Genomic DNA, 20,110 nt, shown 5'->3' on the forward strand with positions numbered 1-20,110 from the left:
ATAGAAGATGGGATTAATCTCTGGCTTCTTTGTTTCTTGATCTGTGCCCCTGGACCCATTGTCCTAAGCACCCTCTTAATCAGACATTAACACCTTTTAGATAGTCATGATTCAATCAGAGCTATCAGGGATACTTAAAACATATCAATCAGGGCTACTTGAAACCATCTTCCTGCCCTCAGGGTCTATCTGCATTCCCATGCCAGAGTCAGATTGATATAATTTCCCATAGGCCTCGCTGACATAAGTAATGCCAACTAAAAATGCTGAATGGTAGCGATAGCTAGGCTGACATCTCCCATATTTTTTAAAATTTTTACTCTTTGAAATGAGTGCAAGCTTGTGGTACCCTCGCTTACCTCCAACAGTACGTCCCATGTCTTGCAGAATCTCCAAGCTATGAAGATAAACAGTTCCCATTATGAGTTCAAACCTCTGTCTTAGGTTGTATAGGCTATCATCTGGGCGGGGACCCCAGTATGCTTATATCTTACCCGTCGTTGAGCGAATGAACGGTGCATAAGGGATGCAGGAAGCTTTGTCAAGAGGTTCAGGTATAAAGGTACCAAGATGTCCTGAGAGAGTATCTAAGTATGGGATATGGGATAATATTATGTCTGACCCTGGTAAGGCAATGCAATAGGCCATGCCAAATTAAAACCAAATTAGAAAGTGTCAGAAAAGATACTGGAAATACATGTATAACTGCCTTAAAAGTTAGAAGGAACTTTGTATGATATGCGTTGTAAAGAAATGTACATGTGTTTCACTTTACAGCAAAGGAAAATCATAATAATACATAGCAAAATTTGTACAATAATTAAGATAATGATAGGGTGAATTAAAACATTAAATAAGTGGTTGCAGTGGGTGAATACCCAAAGAAAGTTCCCAAACTGAGACATGAGCGTCTCATAAAAAATTTTGTGCAATCTGTCCATTTTAAAAAGTGATAGTATGATTCACTTCTTTGGAGGTTTTCTTGAGTTGTTCAATGTAGGCATGGAGTTCAGTAAAGTTCAGCAGCTTGTGGAATGTCTCGTTGCCCATACCAAAAGGTAGTGGATGTACAGCACATGAAATAAAGTCTGGAATGTCCATAGAATAGGTTAAATAGGTGGAATTGTACAGCAAAGCGTTCTTAGGAAGGTGGCTATATCCGATGAACAGGAAACATTGTGTACAGCATGTGTGTAAAAGTCTTTGCAGTCAGGGTGCAGGAAGATGAATTAGTCCAGCAGGAACCGGCAGTCTCTTTAAACTGGTGAGACGCACACTTGGGATGAAATGATGTTTGCACAGGATCTGTCAGTCACTGGAAATTAGTGGTGTTGACCCTTGAGATGAAATGATGTCTGTGCATACAGGGAGGGATTTGAAAAGAGTCCCGATATCATTCAGCAGCTGTACTCCAATGTGAGCCAAATAAGAGATAGAAAACGAGAGAGAAACAATGTTGCCTGTACTGAATGTAGAGAGAGAGAAACCAGGTTGCCTGTACTGAATGCATAGAGAGAGAGAGAGAGAAAGATACCAGGTTGCCTGTACTGAATGTGGCAACATGTAACAATATTAATGCATTTACTTGGTATAGTTATGGCAAAAGGCAGACACTATTCAGGTACTAAAGGTTCTTAATCAGACATTCCAAAAAGATATGTTTTTGTGTGGTGCATATAACTATTATGGCACTTCAGAGAGACCATAATTCTGTACTGAATGTATATATATAAAAAAATTATGTCAGAAAGGTGTACTGAATCTAATGAAGAGCATAGAATAAACACGGTATAAAGTGAAACCTTTACTTAAAAATAAGCTACATTTAGGATATGAAACAATAGGTAAAAAGAACATTGCGCAATTGGGCTAGTTAAAAAAAAAATGGGGAAAAGAGCTCTAGAAATGGCCAATGCTATGTCTCCTGGGGTACCCCCTAAACTAAAACAAATAGACAAAAGACATGGCACAGACAACATTAAACACAAATTTTTAGGCGTCCATCTGTCAAGTGTTCAGGGCTGAATTTAAATATGCAAATAAACACATTGTTATAGAAAAACACAGCAAAGATGAACACCTGAGTAGTACAAATAATGCATATCATAACCATCTCATATTCAGAAAAGGCACAAAGCTAATATCTTCTTTGGAACGTCTCTATCTCTGCAGTGATAGAGGAACCTTGGAAAACACTAGAAATATCTTTGTGCCAAAACTGGTCTGGGATGGCTATGTATCCGAACTGCTGCTAAGAAAAAGGGGAAAAAAATTTTCAAATTTGCAGCATCTTCAAGGTCACTTAAAGCAAACTTTGTCCATGTTCCATTCAGGCCGACCTGGACCATATGTCTGCCACCTGGGTCCCACTGCACTCGGAGGAATGGGCACTGCGGTGCAGAAGTCAGGTGCAGGCTAGATTTGTCTTCTTTTGTCTTCACTGTTGTGTCCTGGCATTCAGAGGCAAGGGGCAAATTCCAAAAATCATTAGTCATGTCTAGGACAGAGAAAAATGGGTTAAATTTCACAGTAATGTCAGAGTAAGAGGCAGCCACTGGTACTACAGGCTTTGAAATCTTAATTAGGGCCCGAGAGTGTATAGTGAGCCTAACAGAGCCCTCTGATTTAGCAAATGACCAAGCTGGAGAGCCACATGCTAAAGAGATAGGTCCGCTCAGACCCCTCTCCTTCATCTTAGGCACCAGTTCTGTTGCTGGAGGAAGTACTGGATGCTGTGTTTGTGGTACAGGATCTTTGCCCTCAAACAAAATTTCTGTGTACCTTTTCCCACAATCTTGTGCCCAAACTGAAACATCTGCAGCCTCTGAGTGAGTTACACTATGATCATGCTTCTGCACTGGCAGGCAACACTGGGTGGCTAACTGCACAGGAATAACCTTGTGAACCAAAGGTTTAGAAGCATTTAGAATTCCTGTACCTAATGCAAGACCAGCCACCTCAACTATTTCTTTGCCTGTATTCTCACTCGTGCTGGCAGTAGCTTCTACAATGTCTTTCATTTGTTCCTTTTGTGGGATAGACACACACTTTGAAGCTTTGTCATTTAAACCCTGAATCTCACAAATTTCCATATTTTCCTGATCTCCAGTAGGAGGCGCTCTATCTGTAAAACGGATTCTGGCCCCTGCATCAATTAAAGTTAATTTATCCTGACCCTCTATGGTAGTATTAACATTGGGGCGGCCGCACATGTCCAAAATCAAAGGTGCCACATACCTCAAGCTGAATTCTGAGTCTGACTTCTTTCCCTTATCCTGCGTCTCCAAAAGTGAGTCCACAGGTAAGTGAAAGGAGTCTGGCTGGGCTGTAAAGGCCTGAGTCACCTTGGCATTCGGACACAGAGAGTCAGGACATCCCTATGCACTAACCGTGCTTTTCCTGGCTGTCAAATCACTTTTTATCCTGTCCAATTCTATCTGCATTGTGTGACGATCCTGTTCCCATTTCATTTTCTCTTTTTCTAATGCTTCTGTCTGTGCTCTGAGCTCATGGAAAGGAATGTAAGTGGAGGAATTTCTGTAACTACCTCTGACATGCCCTCTATTTCCTGTGTGTGGTGTTTTATTGTATTGGGGTGCTCCCTCAGCACGCCACCTTCTAGCTTCTGAAACTGAAATAATTTGAGCTGGCTGAGTCTTCCACACAGACCCAATCCTGAGCAGTAAAGTGTCAAAAGGCGTAGTTTTAGGGTCCTCCGAGAACAACAGAAGGTGTTTAGTAATCTCGGGAGATAATAATTCTAATAGGAATGCTTTATGTTCTCTCTGACCATAATCTGAGGAAATGGGCCAATGTTCATGTTCGTTAAGTACCGCGTTGATTACCCACACTCTATATGCAAACTGCTCTGGTGTAGCAGTTGGCAGGGGTGAAAGATTTCTAAGTACTTGCAAAGAGGTGCAGCGAAATAGTTGTTCGATGCCCATCTTTACAAATTGGTATGGATGAACAAGAGATCCAAATTTATAATAATGTGGACCCAGGGCTAGGTGCATACGCTTATCAAAATCTGCAGTGTTCCTTTTGTATTTCCCTAGACCCCAGTGAATCAGTATGTCAGTAGCCCATTTGTACCATTCATTTATGTTAAAAGGCATAGGGCCCACTTTCTCCACTATTCTTTCAATGTCACTATCTTTCATATGTCCCTGCAGCACTACAGTTACTGGAGCTGTGTCACTTATAGGGGTACTATTGGTATTGCTCTGGCCTGGTAATGAATTTTCCTCACTTTCGTTTGTCGGTTCTTCTTCCTGTTCTACATCTGTAGCTAGTTTACCTTTTCTCTGGCCTGCTACAAAAACAGTGTTTTGTTTTTCAATAAACTAACTACATGGATTATAGGGTGAATGATAGGGTGAATGTTGCACTGGTGCAGACGGCAGAATCTGTGAGGAGACAGCATTAACCTGTCCCCATGAGGCACATTTTGACTTTAAATACTTTAATTCTACCTTGGCCTCTTCTAATTGTTCATTTACAGCTAAAAAGGAATTTGTAGCTTGAACAATTTGGGTTCTTAGCATAGATATATTAATTTGTGCCTCATCTAAGTCTTTGGACAGCTGATGGCACTGAGTGTTCAAGTCAGTATTTTCTTGTCTTAGGCTAATAACTCCTCTTAATATTCCTTGAATGAAAAGGCATTTGCGTTTATTTGTTTTCTTTCTAAACTCCTGAGAATGAGAAACCATTTGTTTCTGAATATCTTGCCATGTGTGTTCAGGAAAATTACCCTCATATGGACCCCCTTTCTTGTCAAAATATTTGTGTACAATATCTGTGAGTTCTTGAAAATCAAAAGGATTCATATTTGAGGCTGCAGAAGTCTGCCTTGGTTCGTGGGCCTTGCTCATATATTTCATGAGAGAGAATGGGCTTCTAAATGTCCCTGTCTGTGTGTAGCCTTTGAGATTGAAATGCTCCCACTTATGAAGGAGGGAGACTTTAGTTAATAGGTAGAAAATCAAGGTAAAGCGTGTGAGGCAAGTCATTGGCATAAATAATACACTTATGCCTACACTTGCCCCCACTGGTTACTACCTGAAATTTACAGGCAGAAGTTTAGCAGGAAAAAATATAAGAAGTCTGTTAGAAGGGCAGAGGTGTCCGCTGCCAGTTCCAGTCCAGTGTGCACTGGGCCTTTCACCAGGGCAGAGACTGACAAGAAATAGAATTAAAAGCACAAGGTAAAAAAGTAAGTTATTAGTACAGATGTGGCGTGTCTTAATTGAGTGACTGTTTTCACTTTGAACCCTGCTTTTCTTCAGAGCAGCTCAAATATTCTTACATGCAACACCCTAGCAAGCATATAATAGCAAATCATACAATGCAAACTGGCACAGGTAAACTACAAAGACTTTTGATAGTAAAATCTCACCAAATATAAAACCCAAAATATTACTGAAACTTTTCACAATTGTGTCATCCAGTCTAAAACAATTTAAGGGTTCCAAAAGGACTTTTGATTTCTATCTCACTCTGTCTATCAATCAAAAATAGAAAGTCAATTGATAAATAAAATCTCACCAAGTATAAAACCCCACAATATTACTGGAACTTTTCAACAGTGTGTCATCCAGTCTAACGTACAATCAATCTAAGGGTTTTCCAAGGACTTTTGATTTCTATATCACTCTGTCTATACATAATCCTATTGCACAGTGCATAAAAGGAGGGGAAAAAAAAACCTTGAATTCTACTTACCCAAATGAAATCATCAGGAAGGACCGAGACAAAGCCCCCAAAATGTCAGTTTTATTAGTGGCCCCCCCAATGTATGGTGGTAGGGGTTAAGTTAAAGGCGTACTGACAAACGCTGGTCCCAGATTCAGTTCCCTCACTGAAGTTTCACCAGGAAGTAGAATCAAATAATAGGCACAGCCAGAGGGGATTGCATAAAGAATATATTATAGAAATAGGCTTACAGAAAAGCAATATTTATAAGCATTACAATTAAGCAGAGAGCAACACAGTTTCCCTGCCTTACAGAGTCCAGAAGCAAAGAGAGACCTAGAAGCAGAGAGCCAGAGAGAGAAAGAACCAGAGAGCCCAGAGATAGATGTGTGTTGCAGAGAGGAGGCTTTTATACCTTGGAATCTTATTCTGAATAAAGAAAATATTGTATGTCCCAGTATCTTTCTGTTTAGAATTTGCAAACTGTTTGAGACAATGGTCAATTTAATTGACAAAGGAGGGTGTGATACCTGCAAGCATGGAAGATGGGATTAGTCTCTGGCTTCTTTGTTTCTTGATCTATGCCCCTGGATCCATTGTCCTAAGCACCCTCTTAATCAGACATTAACACCTTTTAGATAGTCATGATTCAATCAGGACTATCAGGGATACTTAAAACATATCAATCAGGGCTACTTGAAACCGTCTTCCTGCCCTCAGGGTCTATCTGCATTCCCATGCCAGAGTCAGATTGATATAATTTCCCATAGGCCTCGCTGACATAAGTAATGCCAACTAAAAATGCTGAATGGTAGCGATAGCTAGGCTGACAGGTGCCAGCACCCCCACCAGGACAGCACCTGGGGCAGACCTCCCCCTTACTACACCACTGTGAGTAGGGTTCAGAGTCCACCCTAAAAATTATTTGTGATTTTTTTTATTTGTGAACCCCCGTGAATATGGAGAGAGAAGTGTAAAATCAAAACAAGAAAATAAATACAATCCAGAAAAAAAAGTAAAAAAAGCAGGTTTGATCAAAAGCTAAGCAAGTCTGATTTATTCAGGATTGTAGTTGATATGCAATATTAAAGAGCCATGTTTTTACTAATATCTTAAAAGTTTTCAAAGATAGTTCTCCCTGAATGTTCAAAGACAAATGAGGTCCAAAAATAGAGGGCAGCAAAATAGACAGCAGTGTCTGAGCCGTCAGTAGTTTTACAGTGGTCCGTTGTTCCAGGCATTGTATGGATTTTCTAATGAGCTCAGTAGCATGGGACTTTCAGTCACTGCTTCAGTGAACAGTAAAGTAGTGGCCAAAAGCCTCTATCCATTGGCCACAGAACATTTCATTTAGACTGGGTAAAACCAGTCTAAATGAAACATTGCCAGCACAGTAGGCTTTGTGCATCTGCCCCTGAGAGGGGTAATTCAGCTGCTTGCTGAGGATAATGCTGCAATTTTATTTTTTATATACAGATTAGCAGTACTAAAGTTATATTTTAGATATTCGCAATACTAAAAATGTAAAACTTTAATGGAACAGTGCTTTCTACAAGCTATACAATGGCTGAAGCAGAGAGAGCAAACAGCTGCTGAGAGAGAAAGCAGTAAATAACAGAGAAGATAACAACCCAGTGGCTAGATTGTCAGCAACCACAGAACACAGGGGGAACTGGATGAGCTCATTCTTAACTGTATAAGTGCATATATGTTAAAAGCAATGATAAACACACATTTTACCACAAACAGCTTGCTACCATTGATAAGGGTATAAAGAGTGACAGCTGACACTTTGGTCTGGTTAGCGTTGAGTTGTGTAAACTTTGGGCTCCCCCTATCACATTTAAATTTACCTTTATTTCATCTGAATATTTAGAGTGTGTGAACCTTGGTCCTTGCTATTTTCACTTTATCCTAGAAAAATTTTTGAACGCTCATGATTGTGACATTCTTCTAAGTGGGTTTCTATATTTGAAATCACTTCCCATGAATAAGGGGGCAGAACACTAGCTATGTTTAGTGGTTAAAATAGGCCGTATAAATAGCAGGCCTATTTTAACCACTAAGAAATTTACCAGTTAGCGTTGAATATTGGCATAACTGGTTAAGCTTCTGCAGCCAAATATGCAACTATATTTAATGCTGGTTGCCTGAAATAGCCCAGTATAAAATTCCCTATTGGTGTTGTGATGCAATTATATCACAATTTAATTATTACAATTAAATGCATGAGATGATATAATCACAGTCAGATATTTCAATAGGTTTCCCCTCCAATTACCAATAATACTGTTTCTTATACCCCACAATTATCAGCAAGGAATTATTGTGGCTTACATAAGATTAATAAGGATTCATAACAGTAACATCAAGGCTCAGTTAATGTCTTGGATTACAGTGAGAGTAGATGTGTCTTCAGTGATTTCCTGAATTGAAGGTAGGAAGGGATCTGTCAAAAGCAGGCTGGAAGGCAATTCCAAATTTTGGGACCTTGGAACTTAAAGGTAGATTTGAAGAATGATTTTTCCCAGATTTGATGTGGAGAGGGAAGAGCCAGTTTGCAGGGTTGGGTTGTCTTGAGTTGTAGAAGGAAAGCGTAACCTGAATGGCCAACATTATCGTACTCAAGTTTTCCCCAACACAGGTTAAATATTTAAATATTTGTATTTATTTATTGCAACTTAAAAAAACAACAATTATTGAAGGTGAAAGAAAACTAAATAGATATGTCCAACAATTATCAGATGTTGTTTAAACAAGGTAAATGCAATTTAAATATAAATGAATAGCAAATTTACATTGATTATACCATCATAGTTAGTGATAATAGTCAAAACTGACAAATCATGCCTTTCAATTTAATGCCAACTTTGTTCTAGGACATCCAAAACCACAAGTATTTGACTAAGTGACTCTTTTAAAACCAGAGAGTGTTTCTCAGTCCCAAAGTTCAATAAAATACAAAAAAAGTGTATATCTGTGTGCACACAAAAATTAAGTTTTTACTGGTATCGCCACTTTCTCTGTGTTGAGTACGACTGAACTCCTCTGAAGATCCAGATGTTTGCTACTATCCTATCTGTAAACAAATGAAAGGAAGTAAAACCATAACCTCCCTGGATGTTTATGTTTATTAGAAATTTGATATAATGCTCCCGCATTTTCATGACCTAAGCGGTTTACAATGTCACAATTAAAAACAGAAAGGAACTCCATTGAACATATTCAGATAGGAAAGGCAGAGATAAAGAAAGATACAAGATATATATACATATCCTAACTAACAAGTATTCACTACAAAAACAAAACCTAAAATAAAAATTACTTTAAAAATAAAGTAAATTTAAGCAAATCAGAAATTTTGAAAATAGAGAAAATTAAACTGAAGTAAAATATAGGTCCAATTAAATAAAGTCTCAGTCATATGCAAGGCAATGGCAGGACATAATTGGTAGAAGAGGCAGGAGGGTCTCAACTCCACATCAGTCGGACAACCGCCACCACCATCCTCTGTACAACAGCCACAGATCACCTCCCCCGACGCAAAGAGAGACAACCTTCAATCACCAGATCACCGGGTGTTGTACTGATCAGCTCCACTTCCTCTCAGCTTCTGCCAACTCCATTCCTCCGCTCTCTGGTCCGGACCCTGCACCTCTCTCTAGCCCTTGCTCTCACCAATGCAGCCCCGCACAACAACCTCTCCCATGGTGGCGAGATCTCAGATGTGGCGAGATTGCTCTGCGGACCTCCCATCCCACCAATGCCATTCTGCCAGCAGAGTATCGGAAATTGCATCCTTACTGATATTGGTGTACATGGCAGTTTGACCCTCAATGGTAAAACTGAGAATATTGCTAGAACTCACTGGTGCCAAAATGAGTAGGAGCGAGTGCAGATTCTCCTGACTCAAACCCACTAGACACCAAGAATTTACCATATCGGCAACAATTGTTTCACTGAATTTTTTTTATCATTAACTTGATTGAATTTTTTTTCTGCTGCTGCTTCTATCCCTATCCCTTCTGGATGTGGCCAATTCTAGGAAATGTTCTTCAGTAATTAGGTCTGTTCCATTGCACTGAACCAGAATTGCACCAACAAGAACCTAGTCGGTACTCCACACTTAATTTCATATATCCATCCCCCACACAGTATGGCTCTCTGAAATATGACAATCTGGTTGCTTTGATTTGATCTCCCAAGACACTGCATGTAAAGTGGTTTTGTTATGTGGTATTTTTTGGTTTGGCAGTAATGCAAATGTTTGACAGTAAAGCCAAATGAAACTCCATCCTGAACTCCATACTCTAGTAGTGACTCAATTCACCATAAATAAGTTTCCCTGCCCTCCACAAATTGCATATGGTATCTGTGGTGGTGGGTTCATATCTTATGGTCTATAGGCTACCTTTTGCTTTTACATGGCAGATATTCTTCAATTTAAGAACCTGCACTAGAGCCTTGTGTGAATCTGATGAAAGCCCCAAGGCTACTACTTCTTGCCAACCAGTCTAGAGCAATTACATATACTTCAGGAAGTACTTTGCCATTACAGAACTTGATATTTGTTTGGAGGAGTAAGGAGGCAGCCATCTGCCAAAGAACCTCTAATCTCGCCCGTGCCAGAGTGAGATATCCGGTCTTTTGAGTATTTAATATCCTTTAGAAATGTACTGAACATAAGAACAGCCGCTGCTGGTTCAGACCAGTGGTCCATTGTGCCCAGCAGTCCGCTCCTGCGGCGGCCCCTAGGTCAAAGACCAGTGCCCTGAGACCAACCCTACCTTAGTACGTTCTGGTTCAGCAGGAACTTGTCTAACTTTGTCTTGAATCCCTGGAGGGTGTTTTCCCCTATAACAGCCTCCAGAAGAGCATTCCAGTTTTCCACCACTCTGGGTGAAGAAGAACTTCCTTACATTTTTACGGAATCTATCCCCTTTTAACTTTAGAGAGTGCCTTCTCGTTCTCCCTACCTTGGAGAGGTTGAACAACCTATCTTTATCTACTAAGTCTATTCTCTTCATTATCTTGAATGTTTCGATCATGTCCCATCTGTCTCCTCTTTTTATGGGAGAAGAGGCACAGTTTCTCTAATCTCTCGCTGTACGGCAACTCCTCCAGCCCCTTGACCATTTTAGCCGATCTTCTCTGGACCCTTTCGACTAGTACCGGGTCCTTCTTCATGTACGGTGAACAGTGCTGAACGCAGTATTCCAGGAGAGGGCATACCATGGCATGATAACCTTCTCCAATCTGTTTGTGATCTCCTTCTTAATCATTTCTAACATTCTGTTCGCCCTTTTCGCTGCCACCATGCATTGCACGGACGGCTTCATTGACTTGTCTACCAGGTCTCTTTCCTGGGGGGTCTCTCCGATTACCGCACCGGACATCCTGTATTCATGTATAAGATTTTTGTTATTGACATGCATCACCTTACACTTATCCATGTTAACCTCATTTGCCATGTCACAACCCATTTCTTGGCTATTAGTTGGAGCAGTTCAGCTATAATCCCTTTCATAACAAAGCAACAGAAAACAAAAATAAAAAGTGAGGAAAGGGAGACAGAACATTTGATGACCTAACTGGCCGCCATCTTGTTAGAAGTTATCAGATGGATGAATGCAGACTAAAGTCAGTGTCTTCTTAGGGAGGCAAAAGAACAGACAATTATTTAATTCCTAAGAAGACTCTCCCATGAAACCAAAAAAAGTATTTCTGATATGAAATCAGCTTACAAATTTTCAACAAACACATTCACAATATCTGTACAACCTCAGCTTTATCTGTATATCCATGCATCTTTGATTAAGAAATAATGAAACTTCTCAGTAGTTATGACAAGGAGTAGTCAATTTTTATATCAGTCTAGAGAGGGTTTAGGAAGTAATAACGTTCCACATACGGCAATATCATATGTCAGTGGAATCGATGAATCCAATATGGTATTAATCTGTTCCCATATCGATTTCCAAAAATTAAGGACAATAGAACAACAGATGATCCAATGTCCCTAAAACGAGATGACATAGATTTAGAACTATCTAACTTTTGCAAACAAACCGGGGTCCAAAAAGTCCTATGCAATAAAAAAAAACAAGTTTGTCTCATTGATGCCGACACTGTACATCTCATCCTCCAAGACCAAATTCGTGGCCATTTAGTAGAAATTGGTTGCTTTATCTCAATGCTCCAAATGTCTTTAAGACTAGTTTTTGCTTTTTTATTTTAAAATTCAGATATTAATTTATACCACTTGGCTGCCTGATGCCCCAGCAAATCTATCTGGAAGCACAGACCTGGCAAACTATATTGAGTTTTTAAATTTCACCAATCAGGGAACCCCCCTCTGAATGGCCTGATTCAACTGCAACCACTTAAATACTTGAAATTTTGAAAGGCCGAATGTCTGTTGCAGTCGTGAAAACTCAAGCATTTTCCCATTTGATAAAACATCATCTAATGTACGTATACCCTCCTGCAGCCAATGCTTCCAGATGATCTTAAATTCACCAATTTGAATCTTGGAGTTCAACCATATAGATTGACAAATGGATTGTTGTATTGGTATAGATGTAAGATTATCAATAAATTTTAATGTTTTCCATGTATCATATAGAATACTATTGTCCTTTTAAAGCCTTGGCATCTTAATACTCAAAATATGACAATCGTAATGGGGATCTGAGTTGTCATTCTAAATAAAGCCAGTCCGGGAGATGGTCCAAGATCTCAGAAAGGATCCAATACATGCACTGTCGCATGATAAATGCTTGATGGTATCTATAAAAATTTAGAAAATTTACCCCACCCGCCACTTGACTTTTGCAGAGATACTAAAGCAATTCTAGCAGTTTTACCCAGCCAAATAAATTTAGTAAGAATACTGTTTAATTTCTTATAAAAGGACCCCTGAAAATACACTGGTAACATACTCATTTGGTAGCAAACTACAGGCAAAATCATCATTTTGACAGTTTGGACTCTCCCCCACCAAGAGAGATGTAATGGGTTCCAATGCTCACACATTTCTTTGACTTTCAGCAATAAAGATTTTTCATTTACTGTCATCATGTCTTCCAGTGTTTTCTGAATCATAATACCTAAATATTTTATACCCTCTTCCTTCCAAAGGAAAGGGAATGAATCAAATAATTCTTTTGGCACAATGCATGTTTAAAGGAAGAACCTCTGATTTACTCCTATTTATTTTATATCCAGAAAATTTGCCAAATCGGTCAATCAATTCCAGTAAATGCAGAATGGTGGATTCAGGATTCCTCAAATGAAGCAAAATATCATTTGCATAAGCAGAGACCTTACATTGCCGACCTGCATAAGGAATCTCCTTTGCCTGATGAACAGCCAACAAAAGGGGTTCCAGAAAAATATCAAAAAGCAAAGGAGACAAGGGACATCCTTGTCTAACTCCCCTCTCCAGACAAAAGCGCTCCAAAAAAGTATCATTAATATATAGTCTGGCAGAAGGGGAACTATACAAGGTTTGAAACATTTGAATAAATCCAGATCCTATTCCAAACCAATCCATTGCTTGATACATGAAAAGTCCATTCACACGATCAAAGGCCTTCTCTGCATCCAAAGAGACAGAGAAAGCCGGATTCTTCATTGTTTTTGATAAATTTAGCATATGAAATGCCAATCTAGTGTTGTTTGAAGAATGTCTTTGAGCAACAAAACCTGTTTGGTGCATACCAATCATATAAGGGAGAGCCTTGGCTAGCCTTAAAGCCAATAGCTTAGCCAAAAGTTTTCAGTCTACATTAATTAAAGAAATAGGCCTGTAGTTTGAAACCAACATGGGATCTTTATTTGGTTTTGGTAAAACAATAGTTAAAGATTCTGCCATAGAACCTGTATTACAACCTTTAGTTAGTTGAGCCTGAAATAAATTTAAAAAATGAGGTAAAAGTATAATTTGGAATGATTTGAAGAACTCCACTGTATATCCATCAGTACCCGGAGCGGATCCAGCTCTAAGGGACTTCAGTGCTGCCTTCAACTCCTTAAGTCAGGGGTGTCCAATGTCGGTCCTCGAGGGCCGCAATCCAGTCGGGTTTTCAGGATTTCCCCAATGAATATGCATGAGATCTATTAGCATACAATGAAAGCAGTGCATGCAAATAGACCTCATGTATATTCATTGGGGAAATCCTGAAAATCCGACTGGACTGTGGCCCTCGAGGACCGACATTGGACACCCCTGCCTTAAGTGATATAAGGACTTCTAGACTTCCTTTTATATACTCGGGAATTTTGGGCCCTTTAATCAATTTTAAAAATTCTGGTCCATCAACCTCTTTATTTGAATAAAACTCAGAAGAATATAAGACTTTATAATAATCCACAAAATGCTTTAGAATATTTCCAATTTGTGTATGAATTTGACACTTCTTCATTTTTAATAGCCGTAATCTTTAATTTGCCAATAATCTTCCCGCTTTATTCGAGTTTCCATAATACAGAACTTGCTGAGAAAACAAATCTTTCCTAGCCAATTGTGAGGAAATCTCATTTATATTTAGCTGTCAACAGGGCATTCAACGTAATTTGTTCCCATTTTAAGGCCAATTGCAATTCTAAAGTCAAAATAGTTTGCTCCAATTTTGAGAATTCTAATTTTAACTTTTTCCTAATGTATGTCGAATACTAATTTATTTGTCCTCTCATTGTAGCCTTGAAAGCATCCCATAAAGTTTCTACAGAGATTTCCTCCGAGGAATTAAGCTGAAAATACTCATTCATTTTTATTTGAAGTTCCTCAAGAAAGTTTGAATCTGCAAGCAATGTATTATTAAATCTCCAAACATGTCTAGTTGAATCTATTTCAGTAAGTTAAAAGAGTTCTATTTATTAAGAAAAAATGAAAGTTCTTCACTAACATGGAAAAGTTGCCCATAGTTACCAATCAAGTTTCATCTTTTATTCTCTATTAAAATGAAACAAGGAATCTGATTAGTCACTACGAGGAAGTTTTCCACTTTTGTTGAGAACTTTTTTTTCTCGACTTTATATATAGATCCCCATCTGTAAGTCTTATTGTTCATTTTTATTCAGTTTGTAAGAACGGTACTTCATCTGTCAAGGGGCTAGTCAGTCTACATGAGGGGCTGGTCTGTCTACATGAGTAAGTACTAAAGAGGTGCCCTGACCAGATGAACACGACCATTGGAGGGATATAAGAATGACCCCCTCAAACTCCCCCAGTGGTCACTGATCTTCCACCTCCAAAAGTGTGAATAAAACAGTTCATACCTACCTGTATGACAGCTTCAGATGTTATGGCTAGTCCTAGTAGAGCAGCAAGCGGGTCAGGCCCATAACCGCACTAACTACTACACTTATGATGGACTATGTGAGCCTTCCAAACTCCACCCAAAACCCACTATCCCTAAGTGCCACCTGCAGACGGAAGGGCTATTGGGGTGCTGTATAGTTGGGTCCAGTAGATTTTGGAGGGCTCATCATACACTATATGGTGAGTTGTGTACCTGGGACCTTTTACGTAAAATTCACTGCCGTGCACCCTATGGTGCCCACCACTGTGGCTAGTCTACTACAAATGCTGGCCCCTCTTGCATCCCAATGGCTTGTTTTGTGTGCTTTTCATTTGGATGCGAGTTTTTTTTTCCAAATATGGTTCAAAAAGATAGATGCACAGAGGATAGATGTGCAGGGCACATTTAAAAAACAAAACAAAAAACCCAAGACATTTTGCAGTTTTGAAAATGGACATGTTCGCTAGATTTTTGTGCATCTTCTGCAAAATGTCTAAATCAGTGGTCGGCAAACTTTTTTAAAGCAAAGAGCCAATTTATCTTAAAAATTTGACCCAAGATTTACAAAGAACCACAATGGGTAGAAAAGGGAGTTTCAGATATTCCAGGTCTCTTACTCTCTCTTCCTTCCCCAAGATCTAGCTTCTCTCCCCTCTGATCTCTCACAGGTCTCTGCACCTCTTTTCCTTCCCTCTTCTGCTCTTGTTCCTGCCATCCCCCCTCCCCCACAATCCATAGCCAAGGTTCTCTCCCCTCTCCTGACCCCACCCTTTAATCTCTCTCCCAATTCCACAATCACCCCCACCCGGGCCTACTAGGGTACCTGGTAGTCCAGTGGGGTCTTTGTGGCAGAACGTGGTCCTCTTGCTTGTACCTCCAAATAGTTACATTCTAAAATAGCTGCTGTGACCTTTTGTGGCTGCTCACGGCATTTCCTGTAGTACCATGAGCTGCCATAAGAGGTTGCAGCAACCATTTTAGAAGACAACCAAAAGGAGGCAGGAGCTAGAGGGCTGCACTCCTGCCACAAAGACCACTGCTGGACCACCAGGTACCTCAGTAGGCCTGAGGGGGGGGAAATCATGGGGTTGGGAGGGAGATTAAAGGGTTGGGGCCTGGAGAGCCAAAGCTACAGGTTGCTGACCCCTGGTCTAAACTCTGATTTATATATCATTTCAAAAATGCCCTTTCACATCTTTTGATCCAACATATAGTTTGGTCTACAGGTTACATTTAGGAACCACAGTCAAACCTCAACAAAAAAGTGAATCTGTTATCACCTATGATTTTCAAACATAAAACATACACTTAAATTTAAAAACTTACATAGATCCAACACAGCAACTACAGTTGTTTTAATATTATTTAAGGAATAGGAATTATCCTGAAGACAATGTCAATCATACTAAGAAATGATGCCAAAAATATCATGATTTGAGATTGCAATCTAAAACACCTCAATTTTAGTATAATCATTTGAAAAAAATTTCTTTCTCAGTTTGCGATTCAGAAACATTAGGATTACTGGAAAAGTTTTCAGTTGTGAACAGACATTTTAAAATTTTCTTTTCCACTTACTGCCTAAGCAGATTACAATAAAACTTACATAACTTATCGATAAAACATCAATATATGTTTTTCCACATTATCTCCACTTCAATAACAAAGCACATTAAGGAACCTTACTTACACATTATGAAAATCTCTCAGGTCTTTCTTCTAGTTATTTTTATAGCAAAATGGATCCCAAAACAACAATGAATCACCCTATTTGAATTCCTACTGCCAATAAAATAAGTTGGAAGAAAGTTTAATAATTAACTAATTTGCCTTCAAGTTCTATAGGGTTCTGCTTTTAGTGACAGCATAGGCTCTATTCATATAGGTCTGTTCCCTTCCTGCTACAACTTTCCTCCTTTTCAAACAGCAAACGCCAGGGTAGGAGGCAGCAAGACACTTGTAAGGACTGTGAACATGTATCAGCTACCCCACTTATGATCAGTGAAACTGTGCAGCCAGTTGTAGTCCTGACAACAGCACCCCTCTGCTGGGTTCAGATCAACTAAAGAAGGAAGTGGACACATGATGGTTATTGTACTTTTAATTTAAGAATATCACTGACATTTTGCAAACACTAATTTTGAGAATGAGCTAGAGAACAAAGTAATGCTGAGGGTTTTAACTCTGGGGGCAAACCATCCTGGGTGCCATCTTTGCGGGGGCACCAATGCTTCTACTACTCTCTGCCCCCTGGCATACCTCTATAAATGTTTGCTGGCGCGAGCAGCATCTTCCACCTGCTACTCATGCCGGCCTCAGCTCCCTTTTGATGTTACTTTCTGGTCGCAGGACCAGAATGTGATGTTAGAAGGGAGCAGAGTCTGGCACAAGCAGCAGGTGGAAGATGCTGCTCACGCCGGCAAACATTTCAAGAGGAACACGGGAGATGGATGCTCAAGTGGCGGGGAAGAGCAGGGGTGCACAGTGCGGCAATACCAGACACCGGGCCCAACCTCCCCAGTTATGCCACTGGTGGTTTAACTGTCTAGATGGGTGACCTGTCAAAAGCACACCGGTCTTTGGCGCCGATAATCCTATGGCGACATTTGTGCGCTGGTGCTTTCAAGCCTTTCCGTTAGTGCTGTGAGGAGTCATGGGGGGGACCTCCTCAATACATTCAGAAGTTCTCGCGCTTCAGTTGGGGGGGGGGAACCAACCACTACACTGAAAACTCCCGAACAGCGAAAGGGAGAACGGGAGTTTTCAGTGTACTTGGGGGGGTTCCCCCCCATGGGAGCGTGAGGACTTGTAAATGTAGTAGGGGGTTCCTCCCCCCCTGAATTAACAGAAAGTCTTCACAGCGACAGCATGCATATGTCCTGCGCGGAAATGTCACTGCGGGGTTGTCGCTGAACCAAAGTCTGGTGCGCTTTTGACGGTGTACCGTCCAGATCAGTTCCCAACCCTGTCCTGGAGGACCACCAGGCCAGTCAGGTTTTTGGGATAGCCCTAATAACTATGGAGGAGAGAGATTTGCATATAATTGAGGTGACAGGCATGCAAATCTGCCCCATGCATATTCATTAGGGCTATCCCAAAAACCCGACTGGCCTGGTGGTCCTCCAAGACAGGGTTGGGAACCACTGGTCTAGATGACATCATTGCAATAAGTATATGAGTATTGCTGGCAATAGTTTAACACATGTATTTTCTAGAATGTAGAACAAAGCTTTCACATTTTCAAAAGTTACAATTATGACTAATACTTCCATCAAAGCAAGGACATGTTTTAACTATATGAATTACATTCAATATATTTATTGGCTTATATAAATAAGTAAATAACAACACTGCTTTTTAAATAGGAGCTTAACTGCAATCAGTTTGATCAGACTTTAAACAGAAGAACAAATCTCCACATACCAACCAAGCAACAAAACAATGAAAATGACAGAAAAAGTCACTGGAGGATGCTTGAAATCTCTTTATTGCGATTTGAGTCAGACAAAATCACAATAGGTTACAAGCTTCCTCCATTGGCTTCTTCTGTCATCTCCACTATTTTGTTACTAGTTTGATAGAACACTGAACAATATTTCTCTAAAAACCTAATTTCCTACAATGTAACAAAATTAAGAATGTTGTCCACATAATTAACAATAACAGCAAAAAGTTGTATCTATAACAAATAAAGTTAAAAAAGATTCTAATGCAATGTTCCCTAAGGGCTCAGTTTTGAATGTTCAGTGTTGTTCAGGAGCACCAGATGACTGAATTATCAATGTTTTAAGTACTGCCAGTAAGGTTTGTACGTGTAATCTAGTACATTGTTGAATATTCTCTGGTATCTCTTGAAGAAACTGAGGAATCTTCTGGAAAGTCTCCAAGTTCTTCACATAATGTTCCACTAGCCAGTCAGTAAAGGAAATTGTTCTATTCTGAGACTTCCTGTCACTCATCAGTAGGGCTACATCCGAGCACATTGCTTTGATATTCAAAGAGGTACCATTTAAAGGTAAATTATATACAGTGCAGAAATTTAGTAACATTTTATAAAGCAAAAATGAAGTAAATTCTATGCGCTGGTTGCATACGTCTATTTCCAAATGCTCATGAAAATCTTCAATAGTCTCTTGTACTTGGACGATGGCAAATAATTCTTCTTTTAACTGTATTGATTCCACATAATCCAGAGGCAGTTTTCCTTCAATATCTCTCTGCTGTAAAAGCACTGGTCCTGTAAGAACAAAACAAAACATCAATGTTCACATTTTCATTCCAGCATCTGAATGGATGCTTTTTTCTTTTTTTCTTCAACACCCAAGGGGCTGTATGGAAAGATTAGGTTCTTTCCTCGATAATCTTCTTTCTAGTAGACAGACAATCCATTCCTGAACCCATGAGTAGTCAATCCCTTCTCACGAGAATTCTTGTAGAGAGTTTTACTAGAATTCTTTTGCTCCACTTCCCATCCTTCTAGGTTGTCCTCCAAGTCCTCAGTTCATACCAAAGCAGATGGTCAGCCCTGGAGAGGAAATAGAATAGGGAGTGGTACAGAACACTCCCTGAGAAACATGTCTGTTCTGTTCATATTACTAAACATATAACGGATAAAGAAAATTTAACCATAAGGTAAAAAAACAACTTGATTGAAAACCTGCACTAAGAAAATAAGAGATTTTATCAATACCACCTAGCTTCTTCAATGCGGCAGTCATATCCTCTATCCTTGTCAAAACTGGACAAAAGAAAGAAACAAGGGGCCTGATTCTCTAAAAGTGCGTCCCGATTTTAGGCAGCTGTAGGCGTCCTACAGCTGTCTAATCAGCCAATCGGGATGCACGTTTTTTTAAAAAAAATGCTCCCCAGGCAGGCCGCCTATATTGAAGGCGAGGCCCGCAAGACACCTAGGCCCTGATTCTGAATAGGACGCCCGGGAGAGGCGTCCTATTCAGAATCGGCCTAAACTAAACCCCGATTCTGTAACCGGCGTCCATGTTACAGACGCGGGTTAGAGAAACGGGTTAGATTAGACACGGCCCGCTACACTTATCGCGGCAAGGGATCTCTCTGCCGCTATAAATATAGCGGGCCGTGGCCCCCTGACC

General features: G+C 39.9%; 1 protein-coding gene across 3 annotated transcripts in view; it reads right to left on the minus strand.

The window, feature by feature from the left end:
* Window positions 1-17,088: 17,088 nt before the first annotated feature.
* SLF1 (SMC5-SMC6 complex localization factor 1) overlaps window positions 17,089-20,110 on the minus strand; it is a 205,245-nt gene continuing 202,223 nt past the window's right edge. For all 3 annotated transcript variants that reach the window (XM_033918723.1, XM_033918643.1, XM_033918557.1), the window contains one exon: window positions 17,089-19,239. In XM_033918723.1, the coding sequence (XP_033774614.1) occupies window positions 18,746-19,239 (494 nt within the window). In that variant the 3' untranslated portion in view covers window positions 17,089-18,745. The remainder of the gene's footprint in view (window positions 19,240-20,110) is intronic.

This window comes from Geotrypetes seraphini, chromosome 1 (genome assembly GCF_902459505.1).
Source record: "Geotrypetes seraphini chromosome 1, aGeoSer1.1, whole genome shotgun sequence".
NCBI classification, from domain to species: domain Eukaryota; kingdom Metazoa; phylum Chordata; class Amphibia; order Gymnophiona; family Dermophiidae; genus Geotrypetes; species Geotrypetes seraphini.